We start from the raw sequence: 17,193 nt of genomic DNA, 5'->3' as shown, positions 1-17,193 counted from the left end.
GATAATTGGAAGTTAATTGTCATAATACGAATTTCATGTTTTTAAAAATCTCATCTAGACCATCACATGGTTCCATATTCCCCCAAGATGTCTTCATACAGCTTTAGCCTTTGAAGGGGAATTCTATTATACTGTATGTGCCCACATGTCCTTTCCAAGGTCTCCCTGAAGGTGCTTCTGCATCTTCCTCCTGAGGAATTTTTCTAGTCTCCTCTGCAGTGAGGACTACATAACTCTGCTTCTTTGTGGAACAATTTTGAGTTGTCCTACAGTCTCTCAGAGGTCCCCAGAAGGACTGGGTCCCAATCGTCCACAGTTTAACTATCTCATTAACACAACCTCATATTTTGCCTTCAAAATATTTTCTGTCTTCTGTTTTTCTACCACACTTCCTAGATCACCTCTCAAATAGTTACTAGCATCCAAAGTGTCTCAGAATTTGTTTTAGTTTATCGGTTGGGGGAAGAAATTCAAATGAAGGCAATAATTAAGGAACATCCTTGTTTCTTTCTGTATATAAGATGGGCAGAAAAGGAAAAAAATTAATCAAAATAGAAAGTATCTAAATGGCCATCTAGGGCTGGACATGGGAATAGGGATTAAATATAAATTTGTTTGAGAGAGATTATTGGAGAGAGATGACATATTCTACAACTGACTTAGAGTGATGGTTAAATCACTCAATGTAAGTTGCTAAAAATAATTGAATTATAACTGAAAATGGGTGAATCTTCTGATATATACATATACTTTAATAAAGGTGTTTAAACAATTACTTGATTTTACATGGATAGATAGTGATCCAGAGTGTTAAAGTGCTCAAGGTTACACAGCAAATACCTGTCAGAGATAAGAACAGAATTTAGATCATGTGATTGATCTGCGAAGTAGTGAAGCCAAAATTAAAGACAGAGGATTAATGTAGATAGGTGATTGGGTGGGATGGAGAAAATGGAGGCTGATTTGGGTCCAGGAAGTTGGAGACCGCCCTGGGAGACTGGAATGTTAATGTCTGCTAAGCACCTTGATTACTGAGGTTACCTGCCTATACTATCCCTCCCAAAAGATTGCAGTCAGGGAATTGTTAATTAATGCCTCCTGGGCTGCTTCCTTCCTGGATCACTCCATTTGGCTCTTCCCCCTGCCAATCTGCTTCTCACCTTTTGGCCATACCACTGGCATCTCTTGGGCCTAGTCACGTAGGCAGGAAGGGGAAAGATAAAAGGGAAGAGGGCAGGAGAACAAAGAAAGTCTAAAATGTATAGAAGGGGCAAGATGCTTTCACTACTTGGGATACCAGCTATGGCTCCCTTCTCCCTCTGGGGGGAAGTCTGCGTTACTACCTTTTAAATAAAACCTGCTTTCTATGCTTGCCTTGGCACTTTATGTTCAGGCTTCAACATTTGAGGAAGCAGAACTCATCACTGATAACTGGTGGTATAAGCATTCTCCTGTGTAATGTGATATGAGTACCAGAAATATTATAGGATTATTGACTGTTGATTATATTAATTAGTGTGTGTGTGTGTGTGTGTGTGTGTGTGTGTGTTGGATAAAAGACTATAAGCAAAGCACCCATGATGTAATGTGAACTGCAACACTTAAACTGCAGAACTTAGACTTAAGTTAGAGATGTAAGAGTTGTAAGAGTCTACAACTGGAGCATACAGCCCAGGCCTCAACCATTTATCAGTTGCAAGCACAACTGAACTAGGACTTAAAAGCCCAGACTTCTGAGGGGTGACAGGACTAACCAGACCCGAACAGAGAGACTGAGATCTCTACCGCTGTTGTCCCCCCTGTACCCGATTCCTCTGGCCCCGATCAAGTTACAGTGACCGAGACTTAAGACACAAGTGAGCGTCTGGGACCCTTGGGTGTAGACTCAGGACTTAGAATTAAGATGTGTGTCTGAAGTATGATGAGCATTAATAAAATAGATTTGATTGAATCTAACTGTACCTCAGACGGAGTCGATAATGACTGCTCATGGCATAATGATCTTGCTTTAACTCATTAAAAATAGACACAAAAAATTACAATTGCAATTAAATACTATATTTATAGCAATTATAATAGTTGTCATGTATTTAATGCTTATTTTACGCTAAATGATTTATTTAGATTGTTTCATTTAATTTCACAATGGACCAAAAGGTAGCACTGAAAAACCAGCCTCTATCTCAGAGCAAAGCCTGTCCAAGGAAGGGACATGGCCTTTGTCCTTGGAAAAACCCACAGAGCACTCCTAGGCACATTCCCACCCTGCTAAGTTGTTTATCTACAAATAACAGGAGAGATCTGCTGCGCCAGGTGTCCCTGACTCAGTTAGGCTAGGTGGGGATCCATAGCAGCCCCCTAGCAGCCACCAATCAGCATGAGACAGGGAAATACCTGGGATGCCAGATGACCCTCCCAGTGGTTTATGGTGGTTGATAACAAGTTGGGAAACCATGTAGTTCAGCACGTGTTAGAGTCTGTAAATAAGTCAAAATAACACCTGGCATTTTGTCAGGGGAATGTTAAAGCTCGTAAACAAGTCTGGATGGTGCCTGGCAAAATGCCAGAGGGAGTGGTTTGAGAAGTAACAAAAGCGAGCCATTAAGTGTAGAGATTCCTGATTGGTTGACTGATGTATCTAGTTTATGCTAATTAGATAAGCTGTGTGGAATGTATAAATACTGCTCCTGTCCTGCAATAAACGGCTCCTACTCCTGCTGTATCAATCTACACAAGTTATTCGTCACCCCCCTGATTATTCTGCTGTAGCCAGACTGCGGCAAGCACGTACACCCCTCTTGGCTTAAACCAATCAGTTCAAATGAATACCCCTTTTGTACTGACCAATCACCCCTACCCAACTTGTTCCCGCCAGTGAATGTGCTAATCATGTTTTAGAGTTGTTATTTGATTTTCCCGCGGTGTGTGATGATTTGCTAAAAGAGGCTATGATGTATGTGAAGTCCCTGCCCTCTCCAAAGAATGTATAAAACTGCTGCAAACCCTGGGCTCAGGGCCTCTCAGCGTCACCAGTTGCTGTGTGTGTGCGCGGAGGACCGAGCTAGCTCTCAATAAACACCTCTTTGCTGCTTGCATCGGTCTTGGGTCTCTGGTGGTCTTTGGGGGTCCTGAATTCGAGCATAACAGCACTATTATTTTCCCCTTCTTATATATGAGAAAATGGAGCATGATAGAGGGTAAGAGACTTGTCAAAGGTCACAGAGCTCATATGGAGCTAAATAGAGATTCACCATGATGGGTTAACACAGGAGCACATATTTATAACTGCTATCATATACTCTTCTGCTGCTAACTAGGATTTATAGTTCCTCTTACTGCTCCAGCATGACCAACAAAGAGTTCCATACCTCACTGTTGAGTTTGTTTATCTGCTGTTTGGTCTCCTCTGCTTTTATGAAGAGAACAGCAGCTCCAATCTCTGGGTCTGAAAAGAGACATATACAGAATGAGCTCTTGAGAAACAAACTTCGTATTTGAGGATTGGGGCAACCAGAAGGAAGGCCTAACTATCATCTTAAACCTCTCCTGATATAAATGCACTGTGGGTCCTACTTTCCCCAAATCAGGTAAGTTTCTTGTACTTCTCTGAATGCTGCTTGATATTCTCTTTAGAACCAGGCATACAACATGGAGATGACTCTGGCTACAGTGATCCTCCTGGGCACAATCACCACTGTGTTCTAAGATGATACATTCTCTAAAAATATATCAGTCAGTGCCCATTTCTTTTCCTCTTTCTTTTCCAAACATTGTTTTCTATGCTCATGAGAATATTTTCAGGGATGGATTTCTTCTGCCTGGTTTCTGTTTCTTTCCATGTTACTCTAAAAGGTAATTTTTCCCATTTCTTAGTTTTTCTTCTCCATTTTTCTTTCTTTTCTTTTTGGTACCAGGGATTGAACTTTTAGATTTATTTGTCATTTCTGGCCTTCATTCATTCTGCCCATTCTTTTCTATGGGCAATGAACTCAAGATAGAGGGGGAGGTGGAAGGAGAGAGGGAGGGAGAAGAAGGAAGAAAGGAAGGAAGGAAGGGAAAGAGAAAAAGAAAGAAAGAAAGGGGTTGGGTTGGGGTATGTTTACATTCAATCATCAACATTAGAGGTGTTTTCAAAATTTCTCTAACATTTCCATCTTGCTTATATCATTCTGACAAGTTGCAAGTACCTAACCTCTTGCCAGATAAATTGGCTAATATGCCAATGTACCTACAGTGCGCAACCAATATAGCATTTCTTCTAAATAATGTTTTTGCGAATTAGTTTGAATTTATAATAGGACATTGTGAGTACCATCTGTTGAGCAGCAGAAATTTGAGACTAGTGATTTTTACCCCAAAGCCAATGCCAAACATTGCAAGTTAAAAAGAACTATCACTCCTTCAGAGAAGAGTAAATAAAGAGCTTACCCCCAAGAGGAGGAGAAATTCTGGACTCTGGCCTGATTCGTTCAGAACCAAAGTCAAAAGTCTGACTTTCTTCACTACTATTTCCATCTTCAATTCCATCAACAATCCTATTTAAAATAAAGAGAAATGTTATGCATTGATGTGCATAAGTTCCAGTATTTTTAAAAGACTTAAAGGATTTTTATATTAAATTTCTAAATTCTAAATACTGTGGGTCTGTTCTAATATGGTAGCCATTTGCCTTATACGACTAAAATAACTGAAGTGCTTCTAGTACACACTTTATATTAAGTATAAAATGCACACTGGGTGTGAAGAATTAGTTTTAAAAAAGGAATGCAAAGTATTTTGTTAATAGTTTTTATATAGCATGCATTTGAAATGATAATATTTGGGATATATTGTATAGAATATTTAAAAATATAATCTCACTTGTGTGTTTTTTTCACTTTCAAAAATTCGGCCACAAAAATTTTAAAATTACATATGTGGTTCAAGATTTTAGCTTACACTTTACTTACACTGGACATCAATATTGTGGAATTTATTATTTTATTTGCTCTCAGATTCAAAAGTCAGATTCAGAATCGAAACTCAGATTAAAAAATATGCACAAAATTCTTTCATCTCAATTTATCTTAAATCAATACTCTATCCTGCAGAAAATATTCTAACCTAATAATTATAGCATCACAGAAAATAAGTTTGATGATGTCTTCACTATAACTTGAGCAAAACTCTGAGAGTTAAAGAATTATATTAAATTACTATCAGAACTTGAGCTAGTCTTCTTTCCTTGGTAAATATCTAACTCACTCATTACTGTATCAATAAGTCTAATGTAGAAAATTTAGACATAAAGGTTACAAAAAATCAGAAAATAAAAATCACTTGTAATTTACCATTACTCTCAAGTTTTGGCACAATGTCTCAAAACCTTGTTCTCTATATAGTAGAACATTTTTATTTTTATAAATATAGCCTCATATAATACATAAATCTTTCTTTTCCAGGTCTGATACATTCTCCATTTAAAATTTACTATTTTCATTTCAGTAAAAATTTAGAAAGGAGAAGAATTGAGTAATGTTTTCAAATCACCATTTCCAATTGAATTCCAAAAACTTAATGTCCACTTACTTTTTACTAACCCTGCTTTGCTTATATTTTTCTTAATAGTCTCTCTTAATGGTTAAAATGTATTCCCTAAGTGAATCAATAAATGTATAGTATGTCAGGTCACTTGGTTTATAAGTAGTAAAACAGAATTTGAACCCAGTTTGTAAAACTGTATATCTCTGAGATCTTGAGGAAAATATTTAAATTTTGAGTTGTAGTTCTTGCAATTTTACAGTAGAGATAATACATACTACTTTATAAGAGTTCAAGAAGACTAAGTGCAACAATGAACGTGAAATTACCTAGCACAATACATAGAAAGCTCTCAATATTTTTTCCTTGCATCTCTGAATTATTCAGCTCTTAGGAAGTTTTGATGATTGCTGTTCCTTTTATACATCATAGCCTGCCCCCTTTGACATTTTCCAAGTCAGGAATTTTCACCTTCTCAATCACCTTTGGATAATTCCAAAGTGATTTTATTTTTAACTAACAATGAAGCTATGTTACCCACTGAAGAAACTAGAAATAAAACTAAGCTCCAGCTATCCACAGTAATTTATTTGTAAAAAGTATGAAAAATAAAAATTCATTTTCTTCATAATTTCAACTTGTTGTCCCATGAAACTTTTGGTAAAATCAGGCATTAAGGAGATAACATTGATGGACTTTTATTTTCATTATAAATTTATAATCATGAAATCACAACGTAGAAATATACGTTTAACCTCATAGAGCTCAATGAATCTAAAGGGAGTAGAGAGGAAGGCTGACCATTCAATGGGTCCTTTTGAGAATATTCCTAAAACTAGTTCTTCTCACACCATACACATGTCTGTGCTTACACTTCAAAAAATCACACACAAAGCTCAGGGGTGCTTAAGAATTTCTATGTAGGAGAAAGGCCCCGAAGGCTGAGTAATTTACCAATCTTTACTAAAGGCAGCCATTTCTGCAGGGAAAAGAGTTATATGATATAACTCTTACCTTGGACTGAGGTCTGGGGGTCCAGCACTATTCAAAGTGGAAAGCTGCAATTTCAAGTTCTTCTCTTTCCTTTTACCATGGTTAAGGGGGTCAGTCTCTTGCTTGGATTTGGGGGAATTTGAACTGGAGACTCTTATAGGGGAATGAAATGGCACAGTTCCTGAGGCCAGCTGCTTTAAGCTTAGGCCTAGATAGCTTTTATTGCTTCCCATCTTCTTGCTGCGTGAAGAGGAAGATCCCCTTGTGTAGATGGGAGAGAGGGAGGCTGTATCCTCTTCCTCCCCCTCCTCTTCCTCTTCCTCATCTTCCACAATGGATGGGAGTCTCTTGTTGATGCTGCCATTTCCCTTGGGCTCTGACTGAATTAGAGGATAAAGTAGATCAGTACAGATGGCAAAGACTTCTTAAGAGGCATATCATTCATGCTGTAGGCCTCAATGAACAAAGTCAAATCTCTTTGGGAGTTGGGTACTACTCATTAAAACTGAAGTCTTTGCAAAGTTTCCTAGAATTTATTTCAGGTGTTAAAAAGTCTCCCCATTTGTGAGCTCCAGGTTTGCCCCCTCTGCTTTCCTGGTTTTAGCTCCCCCCAAACTTTGCTTGGTCTCTTAAACTGAGAGATGTGTGAAAAGTGAATTTTATTTGCACCTAGTTTGCACCTAGATTTTAATCCTCTAGTCACTTGTAATAGTATGTGAGGACATGCTGTTAGGAATAAAGATTTTTTAGTTTTATTTTAATGGAGGTTTTTGGCCTTGTTATTTCAAATTACAAGGTCTTTAGTGGAACTTTACATGGTGATCAACCATCAAGTTTATATTTTCCTTGAGAATAAAAACCTTGGCTATTTGGGGTCACATGGAGAGAAAAGAAATCAGAAGTGTCCTCAGCTATTCTATTTCCTGCTCTCTTTATTGTCGTAAGTTGTGAACAAGAAATGGAACAAACTGCCAGATCTGCTCCCTTGAAAGTCCTTGAGGAAAGAAGGAAGATTAGTCTTGCCAAAATCCATCCTAGGATCACTAGACTCTTGACTAGGGTCATTCAAACTTGTAGGCTAAGAATAATAATGAGAGAAGATGGGAAAAGACAATTGAGGTGCTGGTGGAGATGTAGGGCAGAGATGGCAGCGAAAACTAACCTAGTGGCTCTGAACAGAGTCATTATTATTATAGTGATGAGTTTTACATATATATATATATATATATAATATGTATACATATATAATATGTATATAACAATATACATTTATATATATATATATATATATATATATATATAAATGTATATTTATATTAGTCAATTAGGTTAGTAACTCTGAACAGAGCCACTAATTTATGTTTTTATACTAGTTTTTAGTATTAGTTTTTAGGTTTTTATATTAGTTTCTTGCTCTGACCCCAACATAGCTTAGTTTCTCTGGGCATGTTCAGAAGTCAGTTTATTCTAAAAGGTCAATTCATTTTTAGGTGTCTCAGTTTCTTTTGAAGATATCATCACTTACACATGCTTACAAATATTTCTAATGAAAATAAGATTAAAAGCTGAAAATCCCTAAGATTATTATTTAAATCTCATGAGCTGTTATAGTTATGACTTCAGTGGATAGTTTGTTCATTGGGGTGTTCGAATTTTTCTATATCTACAATAGTTGTTAATGACAGACACAGCAAACAATTGTGACTCACAGGTAGGTCATTCAGTTTAGGATATAGCGACAAATGATTGGTTTACTCATGAATTTTTTTTTTGTTATTTTAATCTAAGTGGCTCAAAATTTCTCAATGAAATAGTATTCCTAGAGTCCCATTTCCAACTAGATATAATTATTTTAATTGATGGTAAAGGCGTATGTTCTTTCTTGGATAGTCTTGGTGTTGCTTTCATTTGTTTGTTTTTTCACAGTTTTTAAAACTCCGTTCTAATAAAAATTGGAACCACACAGAATTATAGGAGAACATTTGTGTACTAGTATGGTAGAATCGAAAATTTAGCTTACCCAGCTAAAGACACAACAGGGCAAACTTAACAAAGAAATGAAACACATTGAATACATTCTCTAATTAGACAACTATTTGTGTTTATACTGACAATTTCATCATTCCTTTGTTTCAAGTCTTCATGGCTCTAATACAATCATCTGACTAATGACCTGGCAAATGTCTGTACTTCTACAAATTTCCTTAAATTTCATACTTCCATGTTGTCAAAGAGAGTTGGTGCCTTGGAGAAGTTGCTCAGAAACTGAGTCTTGCAATGAAGGCACCAGACATTACTTATACCAAGAATGAATTATCCTACCTACATCCTTGTAGACAGGATTGAAGTTTATTAGATTAATAATAACTCGATTAGACACCCAGCTCTATATTTTTAGCCTCTATGCAGGAGAACCAGTTACTTTTTTTCAGGTAATCTATATAAAAATACTTGCTTCCCTTATGTAGCTGGATTCACCTGTTACATACTGCTTTAAAGCTCAGCCATGGATCTCTTCCTCATTTTATTTATCCCTTATTCTCTTTCTAGCAAATGTTTTCATGCAGGCAATGAGATTTTTATACTCATTGTTAAAGGACTCTCAAATTTGGCTCATAACATTTCGCTGGAATAGCCACTTTAAACTTAGAAATGACTAGACAAACCTTTCTTCCTTTTTAAATACTTTCATTTGTAGATGGTATAATACCTTTATTTTATTTATGTATATTGATATGGTGCTGAGGATTGAACCCAGTGCTTCACACATGCTAAGCAAGTGCTCTACCGCAGAGATACAATCCCAGCCCAGACAAACCTTTCTTGATTACAGAGGAAGCAGAACAAAGTCATGAGGTTGAATGCAGGGAGTTTTAGTCAAAGAGTTCTAGAAGTCCTTTCTAGTTATAAGTGAGTTCTTATTCTTGGGAAATGTGATTACTAAAAATCTGTTTCTTCACTTGTAAATTAGGAATAGTGTAAGGAAAATATTAGATATCAAATAATAGAAATTAAGCACAGAACAATGACAAAGAAAAAGCTGAATAAACACTAGCCCATGAAGAAGATGAAAAAAGTATATCAGGGCAGGTGCTGGTTATTTATTTCCATGAAATTTTCCCTCCTATCTATTAACATAACTGTTAGCAATGCACCCTACCCATAGATAACCTTTTCCCAGCTTCCCCAGCTAGTTGGTTTGGCCATAAGGTCACATTCAGGGATGATGGCATATAAGCAAATAGGTTCTGAGGAACTTTTAGAAAGACACTAGAATAGGGAGCTTCTATTCCATTCTTTCATATTTCTTTGATTTCCAGTCTCAAATATTGATAAAATAGATGGATATTCAGCAGCCATCTTGGAGAATAAGGATATCTTGAAAAAGACAGCCATATGTTGAGGCAGATGAAGCAGAAGGAAGAAATCTAGGGACCCTGTGGACACACTGGAATAGGTATATTTCTTTTCTGCACTTTCCAATAGACAGAAATAAACATCTATTGTCTTTAAACCTCTTCTGGTGATTTTTTTTTTTTTTTTTTTGGTACAGGAGATTGTACTCAAGGGTACTTGACCACTGAGCCACATCCCCAGCCCTATTTTGTATTTTATTTGGACACAGGGTCTCACTGAGTTGCTTAATGCCTCACTTTTGCTGAGGTCAGCTTTGAACTCCTGATCCTTCTGTCCTGGCTTTCCGAGCCGCTGGGATTACAGGCATGTACCACTGCGCCCGGCTCTTCTGGTGATTTTTAACATTGCAAATGAACATCAGCCTAAATTATCCAGAATTTACTTTTGAAAATTAAGTGTGTAGTATTACTGGAAGGGTTCCTGATCTTTACAGTTCTACAAAAGGGTGAGAAATCCACTTGATAAAAAAACCAAACAAAATGCCAAATTTCTCAACGTGCAGGAGAGAATTTAAAAGGTCTGGGTGAAAGTTTGTGCTATTGTGAGGAAAAGCTGTCTGGTGAGAAGAGTTGAAACTGAAAGACCATTTTGTTTTTTGATGAGGGATTTTGTAGAGATGAAAGAGAAAATTTAACTAGTTTCAAAGAGAAGTGTGGTTGAAAGCATTGAGAGGCTTCAAGAGCTTTTAAGAAGTTTTCTGATGTAATATTAAAAGTAAACTGTTTGTCCCCCACCCCACCATCATTAAATTATCAATGTCTTTGTCATATTGCTATAGTTTAGATACGAGTCCCTTGAAAACTCATGTGTGAGACAATGCAGAAATGTTAGGAGGTGAAAGGATCAGATTATGAAAGCTGTAACCTAATCAGTGGATTAATAATTTGAACGGATTAACAGATGATGACTGTAGGTAGGTAGGGTATAGTAGGAAAAAGTAGGCCACTGGGGATGTTCCTTTGGGGTTTATATTTTGTCTCTGGTGAGCAAAACACTTTCTCCACTCTCTCTAATTTCTGGTTGTCATGAGTTGAGGATCTCTGCCAAACCTTCTGCCATGATATTCTTCATCTTGGGTCCAGAGCTATGAAGTCAGCCAACCATGGCCTAACTTTTAAAACCTGAGTCAAAATAAACTTTTCCTCCTCTAAGTTGGTTTTATTGGGCACGATGGTCATAGTGACACAAAGATGAGTAAAACAGAAATTGGTACCTGGAAGTGGGTTGTTTTTGAGACTAACCTAAGGGGTTTGGAAGCATTTAGAACTGGTTTGTGTAGGAATTTTTGAAAAGTTTGGAGATGCAGGCTGGGCAAGCCTAGAATGTTGTAATCAGAGCTTAATGGGTGATTCTGGTGGGACTCAAGAAGACCAATAGGACTGTAGACAGTAAAGACTGGGCTCATGAGGTTTCAGAGGAGAAGGAGGATTTATTTGAAATGGACTAGAGGCCATCTGTGTTATATTCTGAAAAAAAAAAGTTGTCTACATTTTTCCAAGATCCTGAGATTTTCTGTGAGGCTGAATTTAAAGGTGATGGGCAAATTAATTTGGTGGGGGACATTTTGAGGCAGCACAGCATTTACATAGTGGCATATTGCTGGTTTTAGCTGAGTTTATGTTGATAATCAGAAACAGAAAACAGAAAGGAAAGATTTTTAAAACTTTCAATTTGGCCAGAAAAGTGTGTGTGTCAAACTGGAGCCAAATGAGGTGTTAAAGAGATTGTAGTCACAAAAGTACTTTACAAAGATGCAATAGAAAAGATGGGTTGAAGGTATCTCAGGAATTGGTAAAACCATATCCATAACAGGTTCAAGACTGTAAGAGTGAAAATTCCTTTGAGAAGAGATCATGGGAGCACCCTGCTTATACAGGGGGGCCTACAATGTTATTTCACTGTGCTCAGCTGCCCAGGTACTCAGGTTGCTGCAGCTGGAGGAGGCTTGGTTACTGCTTGATATGGCAGTAGATACTTTGTGTCATTTCTATGGTACTGGTTCTACAGGAATGCAGGATTCTGGAGTTGGGGCTTCATGGAAGCTTTTACCAAGATTTCAAAGGAGGACTTGGTAGGCCAAAGTGCATCAGGGTCAGAATCCCTGTAGGCAGCCCCTGAGAGGGCAATACATAAAGATGTGAGAAGGAAGTCAAAGCTGTGGTGGAGACACCCATAATTAAGAGATGCCAGAGATTTAGAACATCTGCAGAGGAAATCTGCAGAAAACAATCCAAGAGAGACGCCATATGGGCTACAACCAGCAAGGTCACAGGGCAGAGCTACACAAGCCTTTTAGAGGGAACAATCATGATGTAATGTGCCTCAGATGCTGGATGTGGAGCTATAGGACTTATTTGCCCAGCTGAATTCTGGTTTTCCTTTGGTTTCATCCCTTCTTTCCATGCCCCCATTTATCCCTTTTGGAATGGAAATGTTTACTCTGTGCCATTATTATTGTATATATGTAACTTGCTTATGATCTTTATAGGGGCTCCCAGTCAGGAGTCTGCCTTGAGTCCCGGATGATATTTTGTACTCGAATTTTTGGGCAATGATGGAACTCTTGAAGACTATGGTAAAAATCTTGAAAATGGACTGAATATATTTTGCATTGTGAGATGGGCATGAGCTTTTGGGCTATTCAAAGGCCAAGGGCAGAATGTTATTGTTTGTAGATAAAGTGTCCCCTGAAAGATCATGTGTGAGACAATGGAGAATGTTCACAGGTAAAATAATTAGAATATGAGATCTGTAACCTCATCAGTAGATTACTAATGTTAGTGAATTAATGGGTGGCAACTCCAGGCAGGTAGGGTGTGACTGAGGGAAGTAGAACACAGGGGGTGTGTCTTTGAGGTCTATATTTTGTCCATGGTGAGCAGAGCTCTCTGTGCTTCTTGGCGGTCATGAACTAAGCAGTTTTCTTCCACCAAGCCCTTCTGCTACAATACTCTTCCTTACCTTGGTCCCAGAGCAATGGGGTCAGCCAATCATAAGTTGAACTTCTGGGAAGCAAAATAAACTTTTCCTCCTTCTAAGTTGTTCTTATTGGGTATATTGGTCACAGTGACCAAAACTGACTAAAATAAATGTGTAATTAGATATATTTGTGTGTTGTGTGTATGTGTGTGTGTGTTTGTATGTGTGTGTATTAAAGTTATTGGTTTCTGCTTCAAGGAAGACACAAAGCAAGAAAAGTTGCTGTCTGTAGGCTTCCAATCTGTTATGGTTTAGATATGAGATGTCCCCCAAAAGCTCATGTGTGAGACAATGCAAGAAGGTTTAGAGGTGACATGGTTGGCTATGAGAACCTTTACCCAATCAGTGAATTAATCCCCTAGTAGGAATTAACTGAGTGATAACTGAAGGCAGGTAGGGTGTGGTTTGAGAAGGCAGGTCACTGGGGGCATGGCTTAGGGGTATATATTTTGTTCCAGAAGAGTCAATCTCTCTTTGTTTTTTTTAAGGACGTGTCCTGACCTGCTTTCCTCTACCACACCCTTCGGCCATGATGCTCTGCCTCACCTTGGGTCCCAAGGAATGGAGCCAATTATTTATGGACTAAGACCTCTGAAACTGTGAGTCCCAAAATAAACTTTTCCTCCTTAAAATTATTCTTGTCAGGTCTTTTGGTCACAGTGGTGAAAAATTTGACAAAAACACTATCCTAAGGTTATTGATAATGAACGTCTAGCTAATAAATCAGACAAATTGCTGTTTCAAAAGTTTTCCATGCAAGTGGAGGGTATTTAAAATTGGGACTGTCTTAAGAGTTCACATATATTAAAAAAACCCTATTTCCAGACCATTTCTGAACCAGATTTTTAATATTATAAATACTTACAAGAAAAACTTGACTGCCAGTTTTAAATGAAAGGAAAGTACTTATAAAAATCAATACCTCAATATTCGTTATTCCTGTTAGATGTTGATAATAAACAACTTCATAACAGTATAAATCATTTCCACAGAGAGATGAGTTTAAATACTTCTTTACACTCTCTTCTCAAAAAAGTCAGTTACCACATCTCTTATTGGGAAGTAGATTAGGGAAAGTAAAAAGTAAATGTATAAAATCCTGAAGGGAAAGGAAGATATGTCTGACATCCTCCCAATTTTAGATAAATATTGCGCTCTTTAGCAAAAGCCATACCTGTGAGACTGTGGATTTGTTCGATAATCTTGATATCACCTGAAAGAACAAACACAAGTTTTAACAATCACTTCAGCCTCTCCTGGTGGTTTTGGATGGATAAAAGGTAGGAGATAGAGGAGAGAGGGAATCTTCAGGGAGTGTATGCGTGTGGTTGGCTGTACAGCTATTTGGGTAGGCTAAGGAGGAGAAAATGCCTTCCCCAAAGTGCTGAAAACATGTCTCCCACCTCACTCTCTAGGACCTGAACTGACCAGTGTTGCATAATGAAAAAAAGAATGTCAAGCTGAATGTCTACCACAGGATACACTGACCATCTCATCCTTCTTTTCCACTCCTTTAGTTTTCATTTCCCATTTCCCTTTCCTATTCTTATGTTAAGTTCTTTTCATATTGTGGATTCTTTTCTTATTTAATCTCATTACTTCCTATTTACCTACCTCCCCCTCTTGCTTGAATTCTGGTGGGAGGATGATATCTCCTCCTGCCCCACCTGTTTCCCTGCTATAATGTACCTTGTGGACGAGGATTAAGTTTACTAGGCATCCTAATCCCCTATTTAATTGAATCCAAGATCCCCTTGGTTGCAAGAATGAAAAAAATAAATGCTGCCCAGCAATTGTGACATGTCATCGATTGGAAGATGAACACTTTTCAATTTCAGAGATGCTAAAATTTGTGAGGAGAAATTAAATATTAATAAGCATTTTAGAATACTTAAAACTTTGATCTTGGGACACATATTTTATAAAATTAAACTATGGTACTGGGGAAGGCTGTATGAAAAACCTGTACCTTCCATTATGTATACAGAAGCTCTGGAAATTTAACATGTTCTGGAAATATGCTTCTGGTATCATCCACATGATATTTTTTTGCCTAATTATACTACTTTCATTTTAATGTGGTTGTAGATGCTATAAATTATCATAATTTTATTCACATGCAAAAAAATGCACTTGAAAATGATCCGCTTAGTAAGCCAGACATATTTGGTAATTCTGTCACTGTCTCATCATTTTTTTCTCCTAGATGATTAGGGTAATAGATCTGTTATTATTTATACAAATGCCGTCATCATTATTGCTGTGCAAATATATGTTTCATCAATGTTTAATTTTATCAAAGCAGTCAACCCATTCTACATCTGTTTAGCTGCCTAAGTATGCATTAATCAGAAGCATTTTAGACATAAGTTTTGTAATAATTCCCTAAATGGTGACAAATAAAACAGCTGAATAATTAAAAATGTGAAAAATTAAACAAAATTATGATGCTCTTGTTACTGTGGTAGACATGAAAATGTGTTTCATAAAGCATTTCAGTTACAGCTTAGACTAGAGAAAGAACATCACAGTGGATTTAGGAAGTCTGAATACTGCCAGGCCATAGAAGCCCAAAGACAGAGATGGTGACCTTAGGATTTTCTGATTTGGGTGTGCCCTCAGTATCCTGGCTTAGTAGTGGTATACATTCTGTCAAGTCACTGGGTCTCAAGTTGTTTTACTGTCTCAGTGCTACTCAAATATATATGTGCATATGAATCTCACAGGGATCTTGTAAAATGCAGCTTCTGATGTAGGTGTCTGGGGTAGGGTCCAAAATGATCAATTTCTAGTGAGCTGCCAGGTAGTACTGATGCTGCTGGCCACAGAGCAAACATTGAGTAGTAAGATCTCACAGCCAACATCACAGTTATTTATCATTCTATTACCTATTAATTAATTAAGTATTCATCATGTGATAAGCACCCTGATAAGTATTTCCCAGGCATTAGGTCCATTAATTCTCACTGCAATTCCATGAGATAGGTATTTTTAATTTCCATTTTGCTGAAGAGGAAACAAAAGGCCTAGACAGAATTAAATGACTTGCTCATGGTTATAAGACTAGGAGAAAGAAAATGAACACAGGTTTTCTGCTACAAGGATTGAATGAAATCATGTATTTTAAAGTGGCATGCAATATACTTTTATTCCTCTTGCTTTTTGTTGCTTCAATGACCTGAAGTCACTCTCTCTCATCTTTTACCAAACTCACTGATGGTCAAGAATCAAGCAGAATCAAGTATAGTTCATACATGCATACACACATACACACAATATATGTGCTATACATATGTTATATATGTGATAGTAATTTCCTTGTGCTATGATAAATTCTCTAAATAAATATTTTTCATGTGGTTATCAATCACTTATGTTTTTAAAAGGGTACCATGATATATTCATTCTAATAACCATTCATGATGATCCAGATTTTCAAAATATTAGATTTGAAATATTAGTATTAGTAGCTAATATTAATAGCAAATATTAATGGAAAGTTTAATGGAAATTCAAAAATTTAAAGCTAGATGTAACCCTAGAGTGTCTGCCACGATAGTTTTCACACCTAGGAGATAACAGAATGTCTAGAGAAGCTTTCTTGAAGAAGTCAGATTCTAAGCCAGGCATGGTGGATCATGCCTGTAGTCCTAGTTGCTTAGGAGAGTTGAGAGTTTGAGGCTAGCTGGGCAATTTAGCATGAGTCTGCCTCAAAATAAAAAGCAAAAAGGCTAAGAATATAGCTTAGTAGTAAAGTATCCCTGGACTTGATCTCCAGTACAAAAATAAGTAAATAAATGGATAAATAAATAAATAGTAGTCAAATTCCAGTGTTCTCACTCCAAGTGAGTCAATTGTTGGTGGCTGGGGCCCAGTGATCCCGAGTTTTACAAGGGATCACTGGTCAGGTGTGAAACCACAGATTTAGTGCAACTCCTTAACTTTTTTTGAGATGTGTAATCTGCAGCCCAGAAAGAGGAGGTGATTTGCAAACTTCAGCCATCAAGTTAGTAGTAGAACTTTTACTGGAATTCTTTCACTCTGACTCCCACGCCCTACACAGAACCCCAAGTTTTCTCAGGCATATCCTCCAGTAGTTAATGCTGTTACTTGAGCTAAATGCCTACTGTACTGTGACATTTAATCTTCCACAGAGTTTGACAATGGCCATAAAGCAGATCCCCCAAATCCATGATAGTAGCAATGCTTTAACCTTTTGTGGGGGCACAGATATATGAAAATCTGAAGCGTTATAGACATTCTTTCTATAGGAAAAAAATATAT

General features: G+C 37.2%; 1 protein-coding gene across 1 annotated transcript in view; it reads right to left on the bottom strand.

The window, feature by feature from the left end:
* The window catches only part of Kcnh8 (potassium voltage-gated channel subfamily H member 8), a 368,692-nt gene that overhangs the window by 25,347 nt on the left and 326,152 nt on the right, over positions 1 to 17,193 (bottom strand). Inside the window, exons 12-15 of the mRNA XM_046422707.2 lie at positions 14,084 to 14,122; positions 6,535 to 6,893; positions 4,429 to 4,535; positions 3,369 to 3,445 (exon numbers count right to left, since the gene is read on the bottom strand). Of these exons, the coding sequence (XP_046278663.1) occupies positions 3,369 to 3,445; positions 4,429 to 4,535; positions 6,535 to 6,893; positions 14,084 to 14,122 (582 nt within the window). The remainder of the gene's footprint in view (positions 1 to 3,368; positions 3,446 to 4,428; positions 4,536 to 6,534; positions 6,894 to 14,083; positions 14,123 to 17,193) is intronic.

The sequence above is a fragment of the Marmota monax genome, unplaced genomic scaffold, assembly GCF_021218885.2.
Source record: "Marmota monax isolate L192 unplaced genomic scaffold, Marmota_monax_Labrador192_F-V1.1 WCK01_AAM20220418_F8-fsc00278, whole genome shotgun sequence".
NCBI classification, from domain to species: Eukaryota; Metazoa; Chordata; class Mammalia; order Rodentia; family Sciuridae; genus Marmota; species Marmota monax.
The sequence above is the reverse complement of the archived record's forward strand: the minus strand, read 5'-3'. Positions and strand labels throughout refer to the sequence as shown.